Source organism: Ahaetulla prasina, chromosome 1 (assembly GCF_028640845.1).
Source record: "Ahaetulla prasina isolate Xishuangbanna chromosome 1, ASM2864084v1, whole genome shotgun sequence".
NCBI classification, from domain to species: domain Eukaryota; kingdom Metazoa; phylum Chordata; class Lepidosauria; order Squamata; family Colubridae; genus Ahaetulla; species Ahaetulla prasina.
Genome location: NC_080539.1, coordinates 113809947 through 113832998, shown reverse-complemented (window position 1 = coordinate 113832998; position 23052 = coordinate 113809947). Strand labels below are relative to the sequence as shown.

The following is a 23052-nucleotide window of genomic DNA, read 5'->3' as shown; positions in this document are numbered from 1 at the left end:
CCACCACTGATCTCCACCCAAAAAACAAGATAAGTTGACAGGGTACTCCCCAGATAACAGCATTAATGTTAAGTTCAACACATTATGTGAGAAGCAGGTATAACATATCAGTGGGCTTGGATTTCAAAAATCCCTTCAACACATGGACACACAGACACATAGGCAGATAGACAGGTAGGCAGGCAGACACACACACAGAATCTAGACTGCCCAACTCCAAAATGACAAAATGAGGGCGTTCAGAAGACTAGAAAGCAAGAAAAACCATTATAGAAAGTCCCTATTTATTTGCTCCGAGAAAACTGATAAAAACACTCACCTACAATATCCCCACTTTGACTCTTTGACCCCAAACTTTGCAAACCAAATCTTGGAAAAAGAAACAGGTTTTTAGGATGGGGGTCGTTATGCAACTATCTGGGGGAATGTTGATCCATAGAGTAGGTGCTGTGACAGAGAAGATCCAATCCTAAATAATCAAAGCTTGGATAGGTTGGTAGAATGTGTGCAACTAATTCAGATATACTCATATATATGTCTATCAGAAGTTTGTATCGATTGTCTAGGAGGATTATTCAGGGTTACACACACTTGCAAATATTTCTTCAGTTACAAGATCAAAAGAAGGTTGGGCCATGAAGGGTGCTTCGGTATTTGCCTTACAAATAGATTCTGCTGTATAAGGGAAAAAGAAAAATGCAGAAGAGAATATTCCAGCCCTGATATTTAGATAAAAATGTCAATTGGATTCCATTTGATTGATTATTATAGCTCTACACCTGTTTTTTGCCTCTCTTAGAGGAAGATAAATGATTTTTGGGTAGTTATATTTTGGGTACTTGAAAGGCACAAAACTTCTTCTTTTAAGTCAGGAGTGGTTTATTTATATTTGATCTTGAGTGAAAGGGCAAAGTTAGAGAAAATTAGCTGAAGTAGAAATCTCTGCTCAGGCTGATACTGGAGAAAGAAGCTAGCAAGACTCTTTTTCCTGTTTGAAAGCCATTTTCTAGAAAATTGTTAGGTTAGTTTGCTAAGAGATGGTTAAGCATTAGCGCAGTGTTGGTTGTCTATTAACTAAGTAAACATGGCCATTATTTAGAGTCAGACTAACTAAGGACTTGCATGAAAACCGGCTGCATTGAAATGGATGAAGAGTATATGCTAAGCACCAGTTCTTGATAATCTCAAGAGTATCTCTCACTGAGATTATCTCTTTATTCTTTCATCTCTTTATTCTTTCATCTGTGGGAAAAACCACTGTCAACTTGCTTTCTATGATGTTTTGCTTAGGATTTTTTTAAGGAAAGGTACAGCAAGCATCTCCAATGACACTTGGAAACAGCATGATGAAACAACATATTGTTGCTGAGATAGGAGCAAATTACCATAGATCATAATGCAAAATGTTTTTCTTAAAAGTAAGGATTTTTCTTTCAAAAGAATTAACTCAAATGTGATGTTCAGAATTTGGAAGGGGGTTTGCTATTGGGGTTTGATCTAAATCCCTTTTGCCAGGATTCATTCATGACATCTTGACTGGGTTACTTTCTGACCCACTCAGAAATTATAAAAGAATCAATATGGAAAATTTGATGGGAAAAAAGGGGGATATATGGACTAGTAAAGGTGTCTATTTGTATTTTTATTTAGGAGCAAAGATGAAGCTTCCCCCCAAAAAAACCCTTACATTTCAATTAACTCATTCTTATTGGAGTTAAATTTTAATGGTGGAAACTGATCTTGTAAGTGGCTCCTCGGTTTCAAATATGATCTGTTTACCCCCCAAACAAAATGAAAACAAACACAAGAGAATCTGAAGCATCTAATATGCATATATATATATATATATATATATATATATATATATATATATATATATATATATATATATATATATATATATATATATATATATATATATATATAGGTCTTTAGTTGTTCGGGTTTTCTCCGTGTAAAATTGGAAGTGTCTTGGCGGCGTTTGACGAAGTCTCATTCGTCATCTTCAGGCTTCAGCCGTGCTTCTGGGAGCAATGTTTCTGGGAGCAATTGCTCCCAGAAGCACGAAGCTGAAGCCTGAAGATGACGAATGAGACTTCGTCGAAACGTCGCCAAGACACTTCCAATTTTACACGGGAGAAAACCCGAACAACCAAAGACCTATATACAAACACCCGTGAAAACCTCAGAAAACATATATATATATATATATATACACACACACACACACACACACACACACACACACCTGTTGCTGATTATAAAATTGTGCTGTCTCTTAAAGCACAGGGCACAGTCACATATTATCCTAAGTCATGATGTGGTTTGTCTGGTTTTAGTTTAGCATGTACTACTATGAATCCAGCTGTTTATGGCTTACTTAACGAGACGTGGGTTGGCATGTTTGCGAATCCAGTGAGAGTGGATGCTGTTGTATGAAGTGTAAGGTCATGTAAGGTTTCTCCAACTACCATGAGAAACAAAGATCTCAGGCTGACAGAAGCAAGGAAATGAACACAATTTCAACTGCTAAGAAACCAAAACACCACATGTGGAACGTAACACAACCTTATGTTACACTCGAGATGTTTTAATCTTCCTGATAGATCATCCTTACACCATCCTGAGTAAATAACAGAAATAGGCCCTCATATTAATATGTGTGGACTAATACACAAGGAAGAAAGAGATGCAAAGCAGAGCTAAAGGAGCATGAAATATATGATCTAGCCTACCTCCCAAGGAGCGAAAGCATATGGATCTTTGCAGTCCCTGTCCTTGCACTGTTTCTGGATGGCCTTGGCAATGGCGTGCACTGCCAGCATGGTGCTGTGGATAAATCCTGGTTCAATATTGGCAATGAGAAATTCCTCTCGCCAAAGACTGTTCGTTGGGCGAGTCTGATTTTGGAGCAAACTCTCTGCCGAATGGTTTGAAATGCACTTACTCAGATCTCTATCATTTATATGGGAGCACGTTGACATTAGCATTGTATATTCCCTTAAGAATGTGTTGCTGCTCCTGGGTGTGGTCGGTAGATTGCTCAGAAACTCATGGAAAGAGGACATGTTGCCACTTTTGAATGTAAATCCAACCACTTTCCCCAGGCGACTGATATTTGGAAGGGTGCTAATCTTCACAGCCGCTGACCAGTTATCACTTGCAATCCAGGTTTTATTTATGTTCCTTTCTATTGCTTTTCTGAAAAGTCTCATTACGTGGAATTGCCTCAGAAAGACGACGATGACATTTACCCTGGTTTCCTTGACAATCTTCTCAAGCGCTTGATTAATTTTGCCATGGATCGTGCTGTCTGAGAGATAAGCTGGCAACATTTCTTTAAAGGCAATGCAGACGTTGTTGGCCATGGCCTGTAACCCAAAGCTTTCCACAGCGAGCCGTCCAAAGTCATCATCGGTGGCGATGATTCCAATCCAGTTCCATCCTGATTTGTGGATTAATCGTGCCATTGCTTTGGTTTGATAGGAATCGCTGGGCACGGTGCGCAGAAAAGAAGGAAAACGCACTTTGTCGCTAAGGATTTCTGCAGTGGATGCATGACTGACCTGCAGAGAGGGCAAAACAGTTCAGTTATGGAGACAGGGAGATGTTTTGACTAGGTCACCAATACAGGCCATTATTTAAGGGTTATACTCTCAGCAAAATGAACTCAGTGATGCCATGAAACCATCATGAAGTGATGTGACTTCATGATGGCGCTAAAGCAGGAGCCACCCAAGCTCCGTTTTCACTGGCAGAGGGCTGGCAAAACAAACTAAAAGCAAAGCAAAAGGAGAAATGTTTCCCCTTTTGCATTTGAGCATGCAAGAAGGGACAGGAAAGGAGAAAGGGAAAGAGGAAAGACAAAGAAAAAGAAAAAGAAAAAGAAGGAAAGCTGGGAAGAGAGCAAGGAAGGAAAAAATAAGGAAAGAGTGGAAGGAAGAAGAAGGGAGAATGAAGAGGGAAGGAAAAAGAAGGAAGGAAGGAAGGAAGGAAGGAAGGAAGGAAGGAAGGAAGGAAGGAAGGAAGGAGATTATAATGAGAGTGAGGGAGGGTCTGAGGGAAGTCCGGCCTTAGCACTTGGCCACCACAGGTGCCCCCAACATGAGTGACATCAAACTGGCCATGCCCCCTGGCCACCATCCCACCCCCACCCCCTCGAGGTCAAACACCACCTTGATGTGGCCCTCAATGAAATTGAGTTTGACATCCCTGCTCTAAACCTTTCATTTTCCATCTCTGCATTTTAGGCATATATATAACATTTTTGAAGAAAATGTAAGCAAAGTTGGTTATTGACTTCTTAGAGGGAAATCTGAGAGAGGATAGTAGTTCTCTGAAATACTCTGCTCCATATATGAATCAATACAATACGTTTACCTGGATGGAAGTCTTGGATAATCATCATTCAGGCAAGAGCGCTAGTGTTCCCTTCTATGTTTTTGAATTCCTTTTCTAAGATTTCTTCCATGTTTTCTACTTTTCCCTTATCAGCCATTTTGGGCTCAGTAAAAAAATCACAATTTTTAAAAAAATCATAGAGTGAATTTTTCATAGAGTGATTTGGGTTCTATGCTGCAATGGAACCACTGTAGGATAAACACTAACTAGGATAGAGGCTAGCCACCATTATCCACCCCAAGTAAAGCTCCATGATGAGTGAATTGAGCTATGATGGATAAATATTTGGGGGGGGGGGAAAGGGGGAGAATCATTACCTCTAGCAGGCATGAAATGTGGCCTAACCAACAGGCAGAATCTTTTAAAATAAGTAGAGATTATATGCTAACAAAGGTAGGCAGGAAGGGTAGATATTCCGAAAAATGCTAATTTTAACAAGTGAAAACAACAGAGCTATTTCATTGTTTTGTATTTGACATAGCTACCCCACTTGATATGGTCAATTGAAACTCTTAAAAATACCAGTCACGTTGTCAAAACATTTTGACTATTTAGGTAGAAGGTTATATTCACCCAGGGCTGAAAAAATTCTTATAGCTGCCAGCACACAGTGGCTCATTCCTTGCCAATAGTTTTGCTCAACTTCTTCAGAAGGAAAGCTTCTTGTGTTCAAGGAAATGTCTGCGTTGCTAAGTGGGTATATATTTCTAGCCCAAATAACTTCATTTACTGCCAAATATTTCTTACTGCTGGATTATTTTCTGTCTGGGAAAGGAAAATTTCTAGATTTCAACATGCGCAGCATTGCACAGAATCCAGTCTGATTGTGTGACAGATACAAAGTGGGATGATCTAAAAAATATGCAGGTTGTACAATGTTGAGAATATATTCCTTATTTAGTTACATTCACTCCCTAAATTTTTGTAGCTTTAAATGGTAATTTGTGAAATGTAAATAGGTTCCATTTTTAAAGAAAAAAGATGACCCTGAATTTAATATGACATCTCCTCAATGGAAGAGGAGATAAAATGTAACAATGTCATATAATACCCAGCTACGTATCTAAGATTTCACACTCAAGTAGAAACCCATTCTTTTTACCTAGAAAATGAAAAAGTATATGTGTGTATGTATGTGTACACACAGGTAAAGCACACCTATTTATGTGAAGGCATACATGAATAGTGAAGAATATATGAACACTAGGAGGAAAAAAGAATACAGGTAGTTCTCAACTTACAACCACGATTAAGCCCAATTTCTGTTGCTAAGTGAGACAATTATTAAACGAATTTTGTCTCATTTTACGACCTTTCTGCCACAGGTGTTAAGTGAAACACAGCAGTTGTTAAGGTAGTAATATGCTTCCCTATTGACTTTGCTTGTCATAAGGTCACAAAAGACACTGCAACCATCACAAGCATGAATCAAAGGCCTGAATTTTGATCATGTGACCATGGGGATGCTGAAAAAGGATCACAACTCACTTTTTTTCACTGCCGTTGCAACTTTGAATGGCCACTAAATGAACTAAATGAACCAAGGTTTTGGTAACTATCTTCAAAGCGCTCCATGGCTTAGGGCCGGGCTACTTACGGGACCGTCTGCTGCCACCGATTGCCTCCCACCGACCTGTGCGCTCTCACAGGGAGGGACTCCTTAGGGTACCGTCTGCCAGGCAGTGCCTACTGGCAACACCCAGGGGAAGGGCCTTCTCTGTGGGGGCTCCCACCCTCTGGAATGAACTTCCCCCAGGACTCCGTCAACTTCCTGACCTTCGAACCTTCCGCCGCGAGCTTAAAACACATCTATTTATTTGTGCAGGACTGGACTAGAATTTTAATTTTAAATTTAATTTTAATGGGGTTTTATTATTTTAATTGTAATTTTAAATTTTGGCCTATTTAAATAAGTTTTTTAATTAGTGTTTTATCTTGTCTTATATTTGTATTTTTATCGGGCTGTAAACCGCCCTGAGTCCTTCGGGAGATAGGGCGGTATAAAAATTTGATTAAATAAATAAATAAAATAAATAAACTGCTGTAAGTTGAAGGCCACTGAATAAGTTTGTGTGTGTACAGCCTTTGAGGCAGTGTTGTGTCCTGACAATTACCTAGGCAGATCCCTGCAATTTTCTTGGCAAGATTTTGGAAGTGGTTTGCCTTTATCTCTTCTCAGGGCTGAGAGAAAATGACTAGTCCAGGTCACCCAGCTGACTTTATGCCCAAGGCAGAACTGTTAGAATAGAATAGAGCTGGAAGGGACCTTGGAGGTCTTCTAGTCTGCTCAAGCAGGAGAGCCTATACAATCTCAGACAAGTGACTGTTTGGACGCTTCTTAAAAACCTCCAGTGATGGAGCACCCATGATTCCTGAAGGCAAACTGTTGTTCCACTGGTTAATTTTCCTTACTGTTAGGAAGTTTCTCCTTAATTCCAGGTTGCTTCTTTCTTTGATCAGTTTTCAACCCTGCCCTCTGGTGCTTTGGAAAAGAATTTGACCCCATTTTCTTTCTGCCAGCCCTTCAAATACTGGAATACTGCAATCATGTCACCCCTAATTCTTATTTTCTTTAAGGTAAAGTTAAAAGTTCATCTTGCACATATGTGCTAGTCGTTCCTGACTCTAGGGGGCGGTGCTCATCTCTGTTTCAAAGCCGAAGAGCCAACGCGGTCCGAAGATGTCTCATGTGGCCAGCATGACTAAATGCCAAAGGTGCATGGAACGCTGTTACCTTCCCACCAAAGGTGGTCCCTATTTTTCTACTTGCATTTTTTACGTGCTTTTGAACTGCTAGGTTGGCAGAAGCTGGGACAAGTCATGGGAGCTCACCCTGTTACGCGGCACTAGGGATTTGAACCGCTCAACTGCTGACTTTTGATTGACAACTCAGCATCTGAGCCACTGAGCCACCGCGTCCCGTGTTTTCTTTAGCCAGACCCAAAATTTGCAGCCGTTCCTCATATGGTTTAGTCTCCAGGCCTTTGATCAACCAAAACTCAGTGTCTCTCAGTTTCTATCCTGAAGCCTTAACCATAACTGTAACTCAGAAGGGAAACACAGGTTTGAATCTGAGAAAGAGGGCAACGATGAAACAAACACTGGGCTGTCCCAGTGCACGTTTTGTCCCAGGTATTGCAACATCTCACACACGTAGGAAAGGGGCAAAGCTTGTGTCATGCCTTCGCATTGGTCACTTCAGCATTTTGCTGAAATGGCTGGATTCTTTGGATTCCCTTCTGGTTTCAGGGAACACTTTACCAGGAAAGGACAGAAGAGCGAGAGAAGCCCTGTTTATACATCGCAAATGTTAAAATTCCCTCAGGCGAGCTTTCTTTCCCCTCCGAGGCATCCTTGCTTTTCAGCAAAACAATCTACAGTCACATGTATCTCCTGCTTATTCCTGTGCTTTCAGCAGCCTCTTCACCTCTTACCAGGGAGTGTATGAGGACTCCCTCAAGATAAGATATCTTTCCTGAGGTCCATGACCAATAATGAAGCTTGACGGTAGAAATAAGTTACACAGAAACAAAGGAAATAAAACCCCTAAGAATAAAACTGGGTAAGCATATCCATAAATCGGCTACACATTTCACATATACACAGGGCTGGGCTTCAAAAATTTTAGCAAGGGGTTCAAGGGAGCCTCCGGGAGGGCAACAAGGCCGAACTTCTGGTAGGCCCATTTTTCACCCTCCCCAAACCTCCACGCGTGCCCTGCACTTGTCTGCATACAAAATGGGCTGCGTGGGGACTCCTGGGAGGGGAGGGGTGGGGTGGGCAGGGCGGGGCCAGCCAGGATTGGGATTTGGGAGTTCTCTGAACTGTACAGAATTTTAGCTAGAGGATGTCCCGAACCCCTGTGGACCCCCAGCTGCCCACCCCTGCATATAAATAGCAAAACCTGGCTGACGTTTAAGTAGCGGAATCACAGCTGTCTGAGAGTAAGCAAAAGCAATTGAGGGGACCAGATAATTTGTTCAAATGTGACAACATCAGCTATGACTACGTATCAGCATAAAATGGACAAACGAAATGTGATTTATAATTTCAGCCGGTGCACGTAGGCAGAACCTTAGTCAAATGGAATTCACTTTGCTTCCCTTCTAAGAGCGACCACACTGAAACATGTTGAAGAGAAAATATTTATGGATTGTGATTTGATTTCAATATCTGGCAGGTCTAAGAAGACTAAAGGAGTGTTGTGACCCAGGTTCCCGGACTCAGACTCCTGGAGGAGGATGATTCAGAGAGTGAGGAGGAGGAGCTGGCAAGGCCTGCTTCCCCTGCACCCTCTCCCTCCCTGGCACCGACCCAGGAGGAGGAGGAGGGGCTGGCAAGGCCTGATTCCCCTGGGCCTCCTTCTGATTTGGCAATGCCCCAAGAACAATCTTGGCTTGATGCGAGACTGCGCAGACATGACCGGTGCGCGCAACAGAGGAGGCGTTGGGACAGGGTCAGAGAATGATGAGTCGCGGAGTGAAACCCACAGGGGCTATAAAGCAGGAGGCGGAGCTTCCTGGTTTTTTGTCTTGGAGAAAGCAATGAATTTGCACGGGCAAACTGTGTCATAGATAGAAGAATCTGTTCGTGAGTGAATCATGCTTTATCTATAATTTTCTGGTTATCTCCAGGGATTTTGGCAGGCGTGTGGGGAGACATGTCCAGAACATCTCTGTGCCAGAAGGAATCCAGCCAACTGGGAAAACGCCTTTGACTGACTTTTTGTTGGGAGTGGTGGGAGGGGGAAACAGAACAGGGAGCTAATCCCTATTTCCATGGGAAACTATGCTAAATTTATCTGTACATCCCCGTCATTAATCTGTTGCCTCAAACCTTCAGTTGCATGCTCCTGTCCAAGTATGCGGAGTTCAAAGGGTGGGCAAAACCCTTCAACTTTTTAATTTATTGTATTAGAGCAGAAGGCGGGAAAATTCTCTGTAAGAATTTGCGGGATCAAATCTACAGGTACAAAATACATGTACAGTGTGAAAGTAGATATCCAGGTGTTGGTCTCAATGCTCACCTTGCAGCAAAGAATCAGGTTTCAGGTATAGCAAAGAGTTTGATTGAGACTTTTCTGAGGGGAAAAGAGGATCTGCATAGGCCTATCTGGCCACTGAGTAGCCACTGTGCTTTGACTGGCCAAATACATATGCAGCAGGGAGAAAGAATGCCTTGTTAGTGTAGAATGGGCCTTCTGTACTACATAATTATCCTACATTTGCTGTACATCTACATGTGATCATGGCCTGAAAACTATGCCTAGGTATTTGAATGATTTTCTCAATAAACAACTAGCTAGAAGACCTCCAAGGTCCCTTCCAGCCCTATTTCTAGATAATTTAAAGGAAAAACCCAAATTTGTCTAGGCACCAACTGTAAAAAATGAAGGTTTCTTTTCAAGATCAGTAGGCATGATGCAGATGAGGTATTAGTGGAGAAACAGTTTTGTTTAAATTTGGTTTACATTACTTCAGTAGTGGTATTCACTTACCTTCACTATTGGTTCTCAAATGTGAGTGCACGCTCCCTTCGCTTGTGCGTACCACCTCTGAGCATGTGCAGAGCCTTCTGTGCATGCGCAGAGCATCCATGATGACATCCTGTCACCACCACTACCGGTTCTCCCGAACCGGGTGGAACCGGTAGAATCCCACTGCGTTACTTCCTATTTACAGTTGCCTCTCCTCCCCCCTCCATATTTACAGTCATGTTCTGGCAAATTCATGGCTGTGCTGTCACAATGAATGAAAATGTAGCAGAAAATGAGATGTATGTGAGCCTCTAATCCCAAGTGACCATTCCAATTAGAATATGTAAAACAGAGTTGACAACCTGGCCTTTTAGATATTGCTAAACTACAACTAAGAGCATTTTCAGCGAACAGGAATAATAGAGAAGGATGTTAATCTTTTGTAATACATCAGATTGTAAGAGGAGATCAGATTGCTAAATCGTCCTGCATATTCATAAAAATGCTTTTCTCTATGAGTAGTCCCAGTTGGGACTGAAACTTCTGTTGCTAAGTGATGCAGCTGGTAAGTAAGTCACACTTCCTTTTATTGCCATGGTCATTAAGTGAATCTGGCTTCCACCATTGATTTTGCTTGTCAGTAGCTCCTTGGAAAAGTCACAGATGGTGATCACATAACTCCAGGATGCTCCAGTTGCTAAACATCCAAATTTTCATCAGATGATGATGTTGCAACAGTCATGAGAGTAAGGACAGGTGGTAAAGTCGCTTTTTTTCAGTACCACCATAATTTTGAGTAGTTGTTTAAAAAATGGCCGTAAGTTGAGAACTACCTGTATGTAGAAAGGTAGCACAGCCAGGAGAAACCTGAGTAATTTTTACCTGGAAGAATTTGCTAAACATAATTTCCTACTTCTCAAGGTTTGAGGGTGCAACATCATGCATGTGGAAAAATATGCAGCACAGAAATACTTTTATAAAAATACAGATACATTACTCAATTCTGTACAGAATTGTATTCTAAATCCAGAAAGTTGTTGAAATGCAACTGCCAAATGCGGCTCCTTCTTAACTATATTCAGCTTCCAGTTATGCCATTGAGATATTCACTCCTTTAGATTTTGCTGACTGAAAATAAAGATACGTTTCCAGAATGACCTACCTGTGGTATTAGCTGCAAATTCAATATTCTTGCAACTGACATAGACACTTCCGAATAAGTGGCTCCTATGACAGCTTTTACTCGGGGTGTGTAATCTGAATAGTTGCATTTGAATTCTACCAGATCTTTGGAAGCATTAAACTTGGATAGGAACCTCAGAGCTGCAGCCATTGCCCTGGTAACTTCTGCACAGGTGTCATAGATTTCATAACCCAGCTTAATTCCTGGTAGAAGAGGGGAGTTGTTGATGATTTCTATGGCATGGACCATCGCAAGACTCTGAAGAAACACTTGAACTTCAAAGCTGCCAAGAAATACAGAAATAATTGTTAGCTTTTTCAACGGAAGCTGTATGACATTATATAAAATCAGGATGCATGTTGCCTATTTGCTTACAATAAACTCATAGTGATGAGCTCCCTTCAACTTATAAGACGGATAATGCACACCTTTGACAGAAAAGTCAGTCCAAATACCTTGCAGGCATTTGTCAATATTATTTGAACTCTCCTCTATAGATGTATACGGTTAGATTTATCTCTGATTTCCAGAAAACAATAAAAATGCCATTCTTCAGTGGTTGCCCAGAATAAATAACCTTTGAATGTTTTCTAGGATTTTAGAACAGATGAATGTATTTACATACATACTAGATTCTTCTAGGTCTCCATCTACTGTATGTTGAAATTTATTTATTTATTTATTTATTATTTAGATTTTTATACCGCCCTTCTCCCGAAGGACTCATGCTCCATCTCTGACAACTAATTGCGCTGTTCGGGTCAGACAATTGACAAAGGCAACAAGCTATCTCCACTGCTTTTAGGTTACTGAGCCCCGCAATGTTCTTTTTCTTTCTCCAGATGGGTTTATCATGCTCAAAACTAGTTCATCTAAGTTTTAAAGCAACTAAGATGATCAAAGGCCAGAAGACTAAAACATATGAAGAACGGCTGCAGGATCTCAGTTTAGCTAGTCTAAAGAAAAAAAGAATTAGGGATAACATGATAGCAGTATTCCAGTATTTGAGGGGCTGCCCAGGGGTGAAACCCAGCAGGTTCTGACAGGTTCTGGAGAACCAGTAGCGGAAATTTTGAGTAGTTCGGAGAACTGGCAAATACCACTGCTGGATGGTCCCAGAGTGGCGTGGAAATGGAGATTTTGCAGTATCCTTCTCCTGCCATGCCCACCAAGCCACGCCCATCAAGCCACACCACGCCCACCAAGCCACACCCATAGAACCAGTAGTAAAAAAAAATTGAATTTCACCACTAGGGCTGCCACAAAGAAGAGGGGGGTCAAATTATTCTCCAAAGCATCAAACAGCAGGACAAGAAACAATGGTTAGAAACTAATCAAAGAGAGAAGCAACCTGGAATTAAGGAGAGACTTCCTAACAGTGAGGACAATTAACCAGTGGAACAGCTTGCCTTCAGAAATCATGAATGCTCCATCACTGGAGGTTTTTAAGAAGAGACAGTCATTTATCTGAAGTGGTATAGGTTCTCCTGCTTGAGCAGAGAGCTGGACTAGAAGACCTCCAAGGTTCCTTCCAATTCTATTCTATTCTATTCTATTCTATTCTATTCTATTCTATTCTATTCTATTCTATTCTATTCTATTCTATTCTATTCTATTCTATTCTATTCCCATTCCCATTCCCATTCCCATTTCTATTTTTATTTCCTGGAGGAAGAAGATTAAGTACCTTACCATTTCCTAGCCTTCTTTCCTAGATCCTAGGACCCCCTTTGAGGGAGAGCAGCATTTAACATAACATAACATAACATAACATCAGAGTTGGAAGGGACCTTGGAGGCCTTCTAGTCCAACCCCCTGCCCAGGCAGGAAACCCTACACCATCTCAGTCAGATGGTTATCCAACATTTTCTTAAAAATTTCCAGTGTTGGAGCATTCACAACTTCTGAAGGCAAGTCGTTCCACTTATTAATTGTTCTAACTGTCAGGAAATTTCTCCTTAGTTCTAAGTTGCTTCTTTCCTTGATCAGTTTCCACCCATTGCTTCTTGTTCTACCCTCAGGTGCTTTGGAGAACAGCCCAACTCCCACTTCTCTGTGGCAGCCCCTGAGATATTGGAACACTGCTATCATGTCTCCCCTAGTCCTTCTTTTTGTTAAACTAGACATACCCAGTTCCTGCAACCGTTCTTCATATGTTTTATCCTCCAGTCCCTAATCATCTTTGTTGCTCTTCTCTGCACTCTTTCTAGAGTCTCAACATCTTTTTACATCGTGGCGACCAAAACTGGATGCAATATTCCAAGTGTGGCCTTACCAAGGCATTATAAAGTGGTACTAACACTTCACGTGATCTTGATTCTATCCTCTGTTTATGCAGCCCAGAACTGTGTTGGCTTTTTAACAGCTGCTGCACACTGCTGGCTCATATCTAAATGGTTATCCACTAGGACTCCAAGATCCCTCTCACAGGTACTACTATTGAGCAAGGTACCACATATACGGTACTGGTGCATTTTGTTTTTGGCCTAAATGTAGAACCTTACTTTTTTCACTGTTGAATTTCATTTTGTTAGATAGCGCCCAATGTTCAAGTCTGTCAAGATCTTTCTGTAACTTGAGCCTATCTTCTGGAGTGTTGGCTATTCCTGCCAGCTTGGTGTCATCTGCAAATTTGATGAGTTCCCCATCTATCCCCTCGTCCAAGTCATTGATGAAGATGTTGAAGAGTACTGGGCCTAAAACAGAGCCTTGGGGTACTCCACTGCATACTTCCCTCCATGTGGATGTAGTTCCGTTGAGGACTACACGTTGAGTGCGGTTGGTCAGCCAGTTACGAATCCATCTGGTGGTGGTGCTGTCTAATTTATCCTTTGGACATGATACTGGTGAATAGAATAGAGTGGATGATGGTAGTGAAGCAAAGGTCTGCATGGGCACCTAGGACCTCTGCATAAGCTTCTCTTTAATGGTCCAATTCTTTAGAAGTGTCAGAGTCGGGATACGGTAATTATCTCAACACTGCCAATAGAAGTACAGGTAGTCCTCGACTTTCGACCACAACAGAGCCCAAAGTTTTTGTTGCTAAGTGAGACATTTGTCCAGTGAAATTAGCCCCATTTTATGACCATTCCAGCCACAGTTGTTAAGTGAATCACTGTAGTTGTTAAATTAGCGACAGGGTTGTTAAGCGAAACTGGCTTCCTCATTTTTTGCTTTGCTTATCAGAAGTTCGCAAAAGGGGATCGCGTGGCCCCAGGACAATGCAACTATCCTAAATATGAGTCAGTCGCCAAGTGTCTGAGTTTTGATCATGTGACCATGGGGATGCTGCAACAGTTGTAAGTGTGAAAAAATGGTCATAATTCACTTTTTTCAGTGCCATTGATATCTACGGTAAAATGTATTGGTAACTGCTATGGGCTCCTGAAAAACTATAGTAATAATAATAATAATAATAATAATAATAATAATAATAATAATAATATAATTTGTATACCGCCCTTCTCCCAGAGGACTCAGGGCGGTGAACAAGGCAGATAAAATAAAGACAATACATTCAATAAAAACAATATTTTAAAAAACTTATTCCAATAGCCTAAATTTAAAATACAATACGAAATATAAAATAAACCCCAATAAAATCCATATTTAAAACCCTATTAAGCCAGTCCTGCTCGAAAGAATAGATATGTTTTAAGCTCGCGGCGAAAAGTCCGGAGGTCTGGAAGTTAAGTCCTGGGGAAGCTCATTCCAGAGGGTAGGTGCCCCACAGAGAAGGCTCTCCCTGGGGTCGCCAGCCTGCACTGTCTGGCTGACGGCACCCTGAGGAGGCCCTCTCTATGAGAGCGCATGTCGGTGGGAGGCATGTGGTAACAGAAGGCGGTCCCAAGATATCCCGGTCCTATGCCATGGAGCGCTTTAAAGGTGGTAACCAACACCTTGAAGTGCACTCGAAAACCACAGGTAGCCAGTGCAGCCTGCGCAGGATCGGTGTTATATGGGAGCCACGAGTGGCTCCTCTATCACCAGCGGCTGCATTCTGAACTAACTGAAGTCTCCGGGTGCACCTCAAGGGGAGCCCCATGTAGAGAGCATTACAGTAGTCCAGGCGAGAAGTGACGAGGGCATGAGTGACCGTGCATAAGGCATCCCGGTCTAGAAAGGGGCGCAACTGGCGGACCAGGCGAACCTGGTAAAAAGCTCTCCTGGAGACGGTCGCCAAATGATCTTCAAAGGACAACCGTCCATCCAGGAGAACCCCCAAATTGCGCACCCTCTCCATTGGGGCCAATGATTCGCCCCCAACAGTCAGCCGCGGTTGCAGCTGACTGTACCGGGATGCTGGCATCCACAGCCACTCAGTCTTGGAGGGGTTGAGCTTGAGCCTGTTTCTCCCCATCCAGACCCGTACGGCCTCCACACACCGAGACAACACTTCAACAGCTTCATTGGGGTGGTCAGGGGTGGAAATGTACAGCTGGGTGTCATCCGCATACAGTTGATAACTCACCCCAAAACCACTGATGATCTCGCCCAGTGGCTTCATGTAGATGTTGAACAGGAGAGGCGAGAGAACCGACCCCTGTGGCACCCCACAAAGGAGGCGCCTCGAGGTCGACCTCTGCCCCCCTGCCAACACCGTCTGCGATCGGTCGGAGAGATAGGATGAGAACCACCGAAGTACGGTGCCTCCCACACCCAATCCCCCCAACCGTCGCAGCAGGATACCATGGTCGATGGTATCAAAAGCCGCTGAGAGATCAAGGAGAACCAGGGCAGAGGAATAACCTCTATCCCGGGCCCTCCAGAGGTCATCCACCAATGCGACCAAAGCTGTCTCCGTGCTGTACCCGGGTCGGAAACCGGACTGGAACGGGTCTAGATAGACAGATTCATCCAGGTACTGGGGTAACTGGTGTGCCACCACACTCTCAACAGTACTCAATAGTACTCCTGCTGACCTCATTAACTCTTTCCTTGTCTCACAAAGGCACCTAGAAAAACAGCCTGCCATGGTTAGAATGAAGTACTGCAGGCTAAGTCACTGCTCGCTGTCATGATTAGTGTCAAGCCTGAATTTGATTGGGGTGTGGTATTGTTTGTATCCTTGGGTATTCTGACATGCCCACATCCTAATCAACAATTCGATTCTGACTGGCTCAAGGTTGACTCAGCCTTCCATCCTTTCGAAGTCAGTAAAATGAGAACCCAGAGCAATAGGCTGACTCTGTAAATCTCTCAGAGAGTCCTGTAAAGCACTATGAATCGGGATATAAGTCTAAATGCTAATTGCTAATTGCGTTAATCCAGCAATGTTTTCCTTGGCTTAGTGACTTCTACTGACTTCACAGGGGTTGTCCAACCCAGAGGATCCTAGGCTGTGCTACCTGAGAATTCCATTTCCACATATTTGGAACACATCAGTTTGGATAGGACTTTTAGATCTGGGCTGCAAAATTGTGGTTCTACACCAGATGGCAAGCTTTAGTATTTTCTGTATTTCTTTGCTGCTCTCTAGTGGTCATCTGGCCAAATTTGGTATCTTTTGAGTTGGGGGGAACAGCTGTTATGAATAAAGGAAGGAAGATAATTTAATTACCCTTTGAGATGCACTTTGATAATGTTGACTGACAGGTAGCGATGATGGATTGCTTCACTATTAATATATAATATAGAAGTCAGTTCTTAGGTAAAGTGACTTTATTTTGTGAAATTCTTGCTATTCCAAGCATGGCCTTTATAAATTTTTGAGAAGAATGATAAAATTAATGGACTGTATTCATTGAGGCTAATGCAGCAAAATTCTGCATGATCACTAGATGGCAGTAAGGAGGCAGAAATTGATGTACTTTTTTGATGCTATCTAGTGGTTGTCCAGATTATTATAGTCTGGATCTAGTACCTTAATCATCTTTAGATCTGATATCAATTCCCAGACTCTCAATGTGGTTGCATCTGAATCATTATATAAAAGTTTCTATTTCCAGTTACTTAAAAAAAAAGTTATATACAACACTGCAACACAAAAGATATTGTATACTTGGTCTAGATTCTGGTCCCATAATGTGTTTAAAGTCATATTGCTGTGTCATGGAACTAAATATTAAAAATTTGCAATAATTAATCATATTGCAAAAGAGATATAAATCAACAACATACGGTACTTCTTTCTGCATCCGTACTTAGAAATAAGGCTTGTTGAATTCAATGGATCAATGTAATACCATAATTTACAGATTAGTTTTACAGCACAATCCTACAGTGTTGGCATAAAGATAAATTCCATTAATTTTTATTTTATAACATCTGAGTAAGATAGATGTTGAAGCTCTCCCTAATCCCTGGTACTAGATTTTTATCTGCCTATATTAGTATAGCAGTCCTCTAGTCATGCAGTCCCTTTACCTCAACTGACAGATCAAACCCCATCTTTTAAGTAAGAATCATTTAAAAATCAACTAAATTTCCAGTCCTCTCCCCCTTTTGAGTTAGCCCTGTTCACTTTCATGTCATTTTCCTCGTAACACTTTTATGGCAGAAAGCCGGTCGTTGTTACTCACCCAGCACAATTGGCAATCATAGGTTTGAGGGGCTTCTCTCCAGAATGTAACATTTTGCTATGAATTGCAAACAAGCCTCCAATGACAATATCTCCAGGAGAACTGGCACCCACAAAGTCATCAAGGCTCCGGCAGGAGTCACCAAGAGAAGAGCAAATCAGGAAGACAGCTATTAACAGACCAAATATTGCCATCGTTCTCTTGCATTTGATCTTTAGCTGCCTTCAGTCAATTAAGCAAGCAGCTCGGCAAACAACACCATTCCTATTTCACCTGTAAATAACGTAAAGGGAAAAGGAGCTGTTCTGGAAGGCAGACACACGCCTTAACCAAATGCTGGTTACCAGCTCTGACAGGTCTTGTTTAATAGACCACTGGAGGAGCTATTGGGGGTGGTGAGTGTGTGTGTTTGTATGTCTGTCTCTCTGTGTGTGTGTGTGTGTGAGAGAGAGAGAGAGAGAGGAAGGAAGGAAGGAAGGAAGGAAGGAAGGAAGGAAGGAAGGAAGGAAGGAAGGAAGGAAGGAAGGAAGGAAGACCTTTCTGACCAAACAGGCTTCCTTAAGGTATTTTTTCAGATACACTGAATTATAACTTCCATCATCCTCATCCAATGCAGCACACTTCCCATTATCCCCTGCTTGCATTTCTGGAGGTTTCAAGGCTGCATTGGTTGTGATAAAGGATAATCTGGGAAGCAAAAAAGGTCTGAGGGACCTCCAGGATTGGAGGAACCGAATATGTACAGCCTGGAGGACAGAAGACGGGGTGGTGGGTGGGAATCTGGTTGTAACCTTTAAATATATTAAGGGTGTATGAATAAGGTTCTAGAATAAGGCAGTATTTTCAGTTTTAAGGAAAAACCAGGCACTACGGGGGCATAACCTCAAACTGACAGGAGGGAAGCTCAAAAGTAATGTCAGAAAGTAATACTTCATGGGTAGTGGAAGCTCAGAACCAACTTCCAGCAGAGGTAGTGGGTCAATTATCTGTAATTGAGTTTAAACATGCTTAGGAATAAACACATGTCCATCATCTGACAAAAAAAGAAAATAAAAATAATTAAACAATAATAAATTTAAAAAATGAAAACAAACAATAACCCAAAAAATCCTCAAAGGACACACTCAATGGATCACTATGGGTTTTTCTGCTGTCAGTTTTCTGTGTTTCTAATGCTATAAAAGCAGTTTTGCTGTTTTGTGGAGATCCAAGTGAGCAGTTTCTCAGCTTGGTAGGAGGTCCTGGTTTGCCTGCCAGAATTTCCACGGTCCAACCTTCAGTAGTGGGTTCCACTTATCTTCGCTACTGGTTCGGAATTGTGAGTGCGTGTGTGCGCACACTCGCTTTGCTCACGGTGCTTCTGTGTATTCTGAGGTGGTATAATTTTTTCATCTCCCATAACAATTTGAACAGGTGTCAGTTTTGTCCCATCTAAGATGTTGTGCCCCAAGTGTCTTAAGTTATTCAACATATTACTCCAATCCTTTAGTCTGTCTTCTCATGCTTAACAGTAATTGCCCCATTCATGACAAACATTCCAGAAGGAGGTTTCTGATAGCTAAAAATCAGAAAAAGTCTGATTAGTTTTTTCAGATTAATATTTACATTTTAAAAAGGCATACATATTTTGACCAACGTAGGCCATTTAAGAACAATTGTTGGTATGACGAGATGCTACAAGATTGCTTCTGTTTTTGCCTACTCATGCCGAAAACTATAAGCATTTGCTTAAATGCTAAAATCCTTTGGCACTTAGCCAAAGTTCTCTTCAGGAACCAGACACTTGGAGAATCCTTCATTAGAAAGATGAAAAACCTTTGTATTCTTTCCAACCCAACTGAATATTGAAAATAAATTATGTGAAGGGACTTAGACTCTGTCTTCTTCCTTAGCAGGGTTCAACAGAACTGGATTAGTTCTGGTATGTAGGGTGAGAATCAGAGGTGGTATTCAGCAGGTTCTGACCAGTTCTGGAGAACCGGTAGCAGAAATTTTGAGTAATTTGGAGAACTGGTACCTCTGACTGGCCCCGCCCCCATCTATTCTCTGCCTCCCAAGTCCCAGCTGATCAGGAGGAAATGGGGATTTTGCAGCAACCTTCCCTTGGAGTGGGGTGGGAATGGAGATTTTACAGTATCCTTCCTCTGCCCGCCCACCAAGCCACACCCACCAAACCATGCCACACCCACCAAGCCACGCCCACAGAACCAGTAGTAAAAATTTTGAATCCCACCACTGGTGAGAATACAGACACACACTGGCTGAGACGCACAAAAGCATCACATCTGCACGTATCTTACTTATTGACCCACACAAACATAGAGGCAACATGTATCCACAAGTATGACACATTCACATCACATTTTGATAAAAACACAAGAGATAAAAATACAAAATATGAAATATAAAATCTAAAATATTATAAAAGTATGCCTAGATTATAGATATAATTATTGCTACATTTTCCCAGCCAGGAAAACAGCAAAGTTTCCACTATAGGTTCTATTTGGCACTCTGATGCTAGATAGAGAGAGAGCAATGGCAATAACACTTAAACTGATATAGCACTTCATAGTGCTTTAAAGCCCTCTCTAAATGGTTTTACAGAATCAGTATATTGCTCCCAACAATCTGGCTCCTTATTTTACCAACCTCAGAAGGATGGAAGGGTGAATCAATCTTGAGCGGGTCAGAATCAAAGGAATTGAACTCCTGGCAGTGTGAGCAGAGGCAGTCTATAATACCGCTTTATAATGACTGCACCACCATGGCTCGAGATACATAGATACATGATAATAGATAAATAGATAGATAAATAGATAGATAGGCAGAAAGAGAGATAGAGAGATAGGCAGGCAGGCAGGCAGAGAGAGAGAGAGAGAGGCAGGCAGAGATAGATAGATAGATAGATAGATAGATAGATAGATAGATAGATAGATAGATAGATAGATAGATATAGATTGTATATATATGTATAATGTATAATGTGTGTGTGTGTGTGTGTGTGTGTGTGTGTGTGTGTGTGTGTGTGTGTGACACATACCAATGTAACAGATTGCTTTGTTACACAGAAAAAAAAAGAGTTTCTTACGGCCACTGCTGAAGAATTCCAAAAACCATATTCTGCATATTTTTTCTGACCTGGTTTACCTTATGATTCCTTGTATTCCATATGAACTGTCTCTCATTTCATCATCTTCCTTCTCTCTGCAGTCAGCATCCATTTTGAATGGAAAACATCTTCCTTTGCATTTTGCTATACCTGAATTAATCCCTTTATCTTATCCTTGATGTAAAACAATGCACCTATTTTGGACTGTACATTGGGCTGTAACGAGCTAATCTGCCTGTTAAATTGGATTCAAATGTATTTATTTTCACTTCACCAGAACAAAGCTTAAGGGCTGTAAACAGAGTGAAAGCTAGCAAACAGAGGTCAAGGTTTTCAAAGATACAGTGAAGAGAAAGGGCAAAATTCTTTGGGAGGTGTCACCAAGTATGCCAGCATAAATTTGCCATGTCTGCACAGCCAATCTCTACTTGGGCTTATTTTAAAAAAAACAATAACTGGCAAAGAGTGTTTTTCTAAGCTTCTACTGCAGGTTAAGGTGCAGCAATTGGTGGATATCTCTGCAGACAAGAATATCAACTGCTAGTCATTCTCTGTAAAATAGACTAGGGTTAGAGGAGGAAGTGAATTTTGACAGGTGGCTGGAACAGTGCCTTTATCCTCTGCCAGATGTGTATTTGCAGTTGTGGGCGGGCGTTTTCAGCTCCTGCATTACTGAGAAGCACCCATCCATGTGTGGATCATCTACAATGCCTGATTCAAGTTAGTGGAGCTACCAGGTAACCTGAATCATCCCATGCCCAAGTATCAGGTACAGGAGACGAGGTTCTCAGTAAATAGGAGTTGAAAGTTTCCACTCACCATATTTTCCGGCATGGTTTATCTTGCTTTATTAGGAAGATCTTGGGGACTACGTGCAAAACTTGATCCATCAGGGATGGAGTAACAAAAGCTGGCACTTTTCCTGGCCTTAACTTTCTGGATTAGACATTTCAGGATGGGCAGGCATTGTCAGGCAGAGAGTTAAGCAGGGTTGGTGTTGTGCTTTGCTGGCAACAGCTCATTTAATGTGATGTATGAGCTGTAAGCAGCAAAAGCACCCAAGGAAATCACTCAGGGCAGCAGATTAGTCGTCAACTTGGGGAAAGTAGCCAAAAAGAACTGAGCAGATTGTACCCTCTGACTGCTCATGAGCATTGCACATTGTTCACATAGGGCTGTTAGAACATGGAAAGCACCCCTTTCATACTGGATCTGAAAATCCAAAATGGGATCATGGGTTGAGATAACAAGAGGGCTGCAATGGAAGGACATGACCTCAAACCACAGTTATTGAGACAACCTTGAGATAAAATTAAAACGATGTGCCCTACATCCAACTGAAGAAGTTTAGAGTTCAGATAAGAAGCTATAGCAAAGCTCAGGATTCCCAAGGTACTGGGAACAGGTACTACAACAGGTACTGCTTTCCATATATGTTTAGTTGTTTAGAGCAGGGTTCTCCAACCTTGGCAACTTTAAGACTTGTGGACTTCAAGTCCAAGAATTCTGGGAGCTGAAGTCCACAAGTCTTAAAATTGCCAAGGTTGGAGACCCCTGGTTTAGAGTATTTATATGGCCACCCAATTTACAAAACTCACTTCAAGCAGTGTACAATAATAAAAGAAGTGCAATACAGAAAACAACGACCAAACACACAAATAGAATAGAATAGAATAGAATAGAATAGAATAGAATAGAATAGAATAGAATAGAATAGAATAGAATAGAATTTTTTATTGGCCAACTGTGATTGGACATACAAGGTATTTGTCTTGGTGCATATGCTCTCAGTGTACATAAAAGAAAAGATACATTCATCAAGAATCATAAGGTACAACAATGATAGTCATAGGGTATGAATAAGCAATCAAATCATGTTAGAAAACAGTCAATATAAATCGTAAGGATACAAGCAACAAAGTTACAGCCATACAGTCATAAGTGGAAGGAGATGGGTGCTGTGAACGATGAGAAGATTAATAGTAGTGCTGATTTAGTAAATAGTTTGACAGTGTTGACAGAATTAATTGTTTAGCAGAGTGATGGCATTTGGGAAAAAACTGTTCTTGTGTCTAGTTGTTCTGGTGTGCAGTGCTTTATAGCGTCATTTTGAGGGTAGAAGTTGAAACAATTTATGTCCAGGATGTGAGGGGTCTGTAAATATTTTCACAGCTCTCTTTTTGACTTGTGCAGTATACAGGTCAATGGAAGGCAGGTTGGTAGCCATTGTTTTTTCTGCAGTTCTAATTATCCTCTGAAGTCTGTGTCTGTCTTGTTGGGTTGCAGAACCAAACCCAACAAGACAGACACAGACTTCAGTTGGGGGAATGCCAACAAATACTCCACCTTGCAGGAAACT

General features: G+C 41.6%; 1 protein-coding gene across 1 annotated transcript in view; it reads right to left on the bottom strand.

Moving 5' to 3' along the window:
• Nucleotides 1–17775, bottom strand: part of GPRC6A (G protein-coupled receptor class C group 6 member A) — a 31029-nt gene extending 13254 nt beyond the window's left edge. Inside the window, exons 1-3 of the mRNA XM_058163855.1 lie at nt 17582–17775; nt 11040–11343; nt 2736–3566 (exon numbers count right to left, since the gene is read on the bottom strand). Coding sequence (XP_058019838.1) covers nt 2736–3566; nt 11040–11343; nt 17582–17775 — 1329 coding nt within the window. The remainder of the gene's footprint in view (nt 1–2735; nt 3567–11039; nt 11344–17581) is intronic.
• Between the last annotated feature and the right edge of the window lie 5277 nt (nt 17776–23052).